Source organism: Pelobates fuscus, chromosome 1, assembly GCF_036172605.1.
Source record: "Pelobates fuscus isolate aPelFus1 chromosome 1, aPelFus1.pri, whole genome shotgun sequence".
In the NCBI taxonomy this organism is placed as follows: Eukaryota; Metazoa; Chordata; class Amphibia; order Anura; family Pelobatidae; genus Pelobates; species Pelobates fuscus.
In genome coordinates, this window is record NC_086317.1 from 25,022,624 (window position 1) to 25,028,027 (window position 5,404).

The following is a 5,404-nucleotide window of genomic DNA, read 5'->3' on the forward strand; positions in this document are numbered from 1 at the left end:
ATGTGGTCCTTCCTGGCCAGTCTTACCTATTACTGAGCATCAGACCCAATAATCTCTAATATAGAGCCAGAGTACAATTCTCACAAATATTGAAGTGTATATCATGATGCCGTGTGTATTTATTCACATGCAGCAGCAACAAAAATCAACATTTGCTGGCCACATTGAACATGCGTTTCTGGAGTACACGTCGTTTGATCTTTACTCTAGGCCTCCTGCCACCCTGCACTCTTTGGTCACAACACTGGCCAAGCATGATATCAAAATATAGCTCCCCTCATTTGTAAATTTAGTCAGATAAGGGTCCCTTAATCTATTATAGCCCACTTATGACTTTAGATCCTTTTTTTAATTGTTTTTTTTTATATACATAATTGATACCTCAGTGTACCTCTCATAACAAACAGCAAACAAAACACAACAAAAGAAAATCAACAAAAAGCAGTTTTGCAAATACATTATGATTTGCACAATTCCATGCTATACGATTGTCACTGTCCTGATTGCACGTTTCGTAAAACTTCTACCCTTCCGTTCTTTGCTGATTCATTTTATAGAATTGCAGTCGCCTGCATCCACGCCTTGATATACAACACATTCTCTTAATTGTTTTTGTAAACATCTTAAAATATCACCCATATACTCAGTTTGGCATCTTCCTAAACCCAAATATTCCAAAGGTCTTTCCCAAGATATGGATGCATTTATTTATTCAAATATATTTATATATAAATATATATAAATTTGCATGTATCTTTAAAATCATTTGAGATTGTAGAATTTTGAGGTATAAAAGCCTGGCTGTGAAATGAAAAAGAAATCGTTAGAACGGGTGACACAGAAACACCCATTTTCGTTCATTTCATCATGTTTAGAAATCTGTATTTTTTGGTTTTATTTTCCTTATGGGTTTGTTTGTTTTTTACATTTTTTTTTTCTTTTTCATTTTTTTTTTCTTTTCTTTCTTAACACGTAAAATACAGAATCCCTCTGCCTCTACCTTTTTTTTTTTTCTATTTTTTTCTTTGCCTTTTGTGCTGCGTTACAGTGACATTGAACACAACTTGAAGTTACATCTTGAATCCGGAGCAAAATTACAGCCACTGAGAAAAAAGAAATGCTTTGGTGACTAACATTGTACATTCACAAAAAAACAAACGACTCCAACGGAGCAAAACACATACTATTGTGGGGTAAAAATTTCGGGGATTGGTTTGTTTGACTTTTAACATTCGCATTCTTTTAATCCTATTTACTAATTAACCACTACAACGAGAAATTACGATATTTCGGTCTGTTTTTATTAATTGCATGTTTGGTGAACAAAACCCGTCTATTTAACTGAGATAATAGCTTATTATCTTTTTTTTACTTATTGATGTTTTCTTGGCCTCGTAACTGGTCTTATCAGTCTTACAATAATATGACTGTCTAAAATGAATACTAATATATTAAGCATTTTTTTTCTTCCTTTTTTGGGGGAAAGGGGTGTGGGATTTTTTTCCAGTTTTTAATCTAAGTCAAATCTAAGATTGCTGAATATATCCAGAATATCTATATATTCTATAAAATTCTAGGGATCATAATTACCCTGTTTTCATATTTAGATCAAATAATAGAGGGATCATTTTTAGAGCTTGACTATTTTGGAGTCGATTTTGGAGTCGATTGTGACACTGTGCTATAGCTCACTGCCTAAAAAACATTGACCAATAAAATGTTGCACATTAGCCCCCTTATTTTTAAAAGATTTTACACCGGAAAATGGACATGTAATTACTACAGCTCCTTTCATTTTCTACAAATGACAAATCTAACCTTACTGTAAAAATGGAACACTAAAGTTTATCTGTACATTTTACCCAAGTACAGGGGAGCTGAAGGACAGCCTGTACTTTTTACCTGCAGAGAACTCTCGTCAGCTTAATATCCAAAATGGTTATATTTGGTTTTATTTTTTTCTAGATGTTCTTTCAATTCATACTGTTAAGTCATCTGAACGGGCTCTGCTGCTTGCTTTGCTTAATCTGCTCAGAGATCTAGAATCTGGGATTAATTCGACACATAGCAATGGCACCTCAGGGCCTGGAAGATCTGGCTCACAAACTCCAGGCTCTGGAAATCCATGTTCCGAGCCAGTGTGGTCTGAGAAAGCCCTAGATGGAGCACGATCATATGGGATTTGTTCAACTGCAGCTTGAGAGGGCGAGCACTCATTAAATGCCTGACAGGGTGCTGGTGGTAAGGGAATATACTCAGTAGGGATAAATTGAGATGGTGTAAGATCTGATAATGCTGGTTCTGATTTCAAATAAGGTGGGCTGTCTAAGAGCTCAGGTAAAGGTGATGCTTGTGGAGGTATTGGCTCAGGTGCTGCTTGCTCGGAGGATGCCCTTGAAGGTGCACGCTCAGAAGGTGCACGCTCAGAAGGTGCATGTTCTGAGGCAGCACGTGAAACTGCACGTTCAGATGGTGCACGCTCAATAGGGGTATAATCAGAGGGTGCTTGTGAAGGAGATCTCTCAGAGGGTGCACCCTCAATAGGGATATGGTCTGAGGGTGCACGGGAGGGAGATCGCTCAGAGGGTACACACTCAGAAGGAGCATGCTCAGAGGCAGAACGGGAGGGAGCTCGCTCAGATGGTGCACGCTCAGATGGGGCATGATCAGAGGCAGCACGGGAAGGAGCTCTCTCAGATGGTGCTCTTTCAGAGAGCGCATTGTTTGAAGGTATTCGGACTGATGGTGCACGCTCAGAGGGAGCTCTTTCTGAAACTGCATACTCAGAAACAGCACGAGACACTGCTCTTTCAGAGGGGGCACGGTCAGAGGGTGCACGCACCGAAGGGGCTCTCACTGAAGGGGTACGCTCAGAGGTTGCCTGTTCTAGGGTCTCAGCCACCTGCACTTTCACTGCCTCTTGCTCTTCAGCTTGACGATAGGATGGCAGGGTTTCATCATATGCCTTGGAGATGTCTTCTAGAAGGCCTGTGCTGCTTTTATCATACCCATTAAAATGAGTAGGAAGTGGGCTCGCCTCCAATCCAACTTCAGTCATTGGATAGAAATGGGAAACAACCTTTTCTTCCTCCAATAGCTTGTAACCCTTGGACTTTGGGAGGGAGGAGATGGCAATGGAATGCAAAGGTTTCTCAGTCACTTCACCCAGGAGCTGGTGTGGCTGGTGATCAGCATTCCTGTGGAAAGCAAGACGAATCTTCTTCCACCCCAAATGGCTGATCTCTACTACATTTAGGAAAAGTGACACAGCAGCCACTGCTAACATGAACAAGATAAACACAGTTTTCTCAGTAGGTCTAGAAACAAAACAGTCCACAATATTAGGGCAAGGCCACCGGCTGCAACGGTACAGGGGAAGAATCCTGAAACCATACAGAAAATAGTGGCCCACGACAAACCCCACTTCAAAAAGTGTTTTGAAGATGATGTGACAAATGTAGGTTCTCAAGAGTGTTCCTTCCAAGCGAAACTTCTTTGTTCCCTTGGTGCTAGTTTCTTTGGTGGTCCTGATACTTCCTTGATCAGGAGCAAGAGGCAACCGTTCTTCATTCATCTCCTGCTGCCTGCTCATTTCTGCTTCTTCTCTCTCCTTTCTTTTCTCCACCATCCGAACGTGGTGGACCGCATGCCCCACATACACCAGCGATGGCGTGGAGACAAAGATGATCTGCAAGACCCACAGCCTAATGTGGGAGAGAGGAAAAGCTTCATCATAGCAGACATTTTCACAACCTGGCTGCTGGGTGTTGCACACAAAATCGGACTGTTCATCACCCCATACAAACTCTGCGGCTGTTCCTAGGATAAGGATCCGAAAAATAAACAGGACCGTGAGCCAGACTCTACCAATCACAGTAGAGTGTTCATTCACCTCCTCCAAAATATTCCCCAAGAAGCTCCAGTCTCCCATGGTTTATAATCTGTAAAATGGAGAACCCAAGTCAGTGTGTCAAAATGCAAAGTATTAAAAGAACTGCGTACCTTCTCAGTAGCTGAATTTTTATAAAATGTAGGGTATAGCGCGCTCATAAAATTAGGCAGATAAAAAATGAACTTGCCTTTCAGTGAAAAACATAAATAATAATAGTTACATCAATGCAAATACCCCGCGAGAATTATTATTAATAATAATAAATTACTCAAAGATTAAAATAATGTTTACCGTATATGCACATGTGAAACATTAAAAATATGAAATAATATGGGTCAATAATAGTTCCAATTTACTACTGTATGAAAACCCATGAATTCATACTCTGCACAATATGTAGGAAAACAAATTAAATATAACATAAATCTAATGTTTTTTTTTTAATCCAATGAGATTTTTACTAAGTTAGAAATACAGCAAAATAAATGTAGTCCAATCCAACAGAGCTATCTACAAACTTAATCTGGCAAATGTTTAAAATTCAGATATTTTGGCTCAAAAATTCAAAATCAGTTCTCCGTTCACAAATGAATACTTTCCGATAGTGTACATTCCATTGAACACCTAACAATTTTAGCTATCAAACATTATAAGAAAAAAAAAAAAAAATACAAATAAAACATTCAACCAATATGGAGCTAATCATCATCTTTGATAGAAATGCATTTATAGCCAAAGTTAGCTATAGACATTAGTACAAATCTTACATTATTCATTATTCTCTCAATATATATATATATACTTTTCTTTCTGATTTAGTATGAATAGTTGTACACCTGTGATCCTTCTAGAGCAGGTACTTTAAAATTTAAAGCACAAATGCAAAGTCATATTATGAAACGTATCTAAAAGAATCTAAAAAAAGCAGAACAGTTCAAGGTAAAGTTATAAAGTGGGCAACTTGCCACAGCGAAAGCTTCAATGGAGAATGCGACCCCTTCTCTTGGCACTCTTCTGTCAAAAGTGAACTTTTGTCTGTGCTTTTTCCTACCTAAAGTCGCAAACTTATCGCACGACTGAGCAGATGTGACTCGATTGGCCCTGATGGGTGGGTTTTAGTGTCCAGCAATATTTAAGCTCCGAGCCAGACAGCCTTTATGAAAGAGCAACAATTGGTGACGTGAAATACAATAGAACAGAAGAAAAGGGAAAGGCAGTTGTGAAATGGGAATGTATGTAATATGACTAGGGGTCCAGATTTGGAAGGTTGGGATCCTTGGCAAACCTTTTCTGTGTTACCTTGTTTGGATTTTTTAAGCTGCCCCCTCTGACTTGCATTAGTTTCAGTTTACATTACATATAAATATTACAGAAAATATACAGAAACTAATAATATCAAACAAGTAAGGTGACTTCTACACACACACTGTACGAATTCATTACGAATCATTATATTTTACCTTGACATATGCCAGAACCTGTTTGGCAAAGACAAAATAGTAAAAACATTAT

General features: G+C 38.7%; 1 protein-coding gene across 1 annotated transcript; it reads right to left on the bottom strand.

Annotated features, from left to right (window-relative positions):
- Nucleotides 1–1,525: 1,525 nt before the first annotated feature.
- GJA8 (gap junction protein alpha 8) lies at nucleotides 1,526–4,907 on the bottom strand. The gene is made up of 2 exons (XM_063446678.1): nucleotides 4,858–4,907; nucleotides 1,526–3,941 (listed from the first exon to the last, which is right to left on the bottom strand). The coding sequence occupies exon 2, from the start codon at nucleotides 3,929–3,931 to the stop codon at nucleotides 1,979–1,981; it is 1,953 nt and encodes a 650-aa protein (XP_063302748.1). The 5' UTR covers nucleotides 3,932–3,941; nucleotides 4,858–4,907; the 3' UTR covers nucleotides 1,526–1,978.
- Nucleotides 4,908–5,404: the final 497 nt, after the last annotated feature.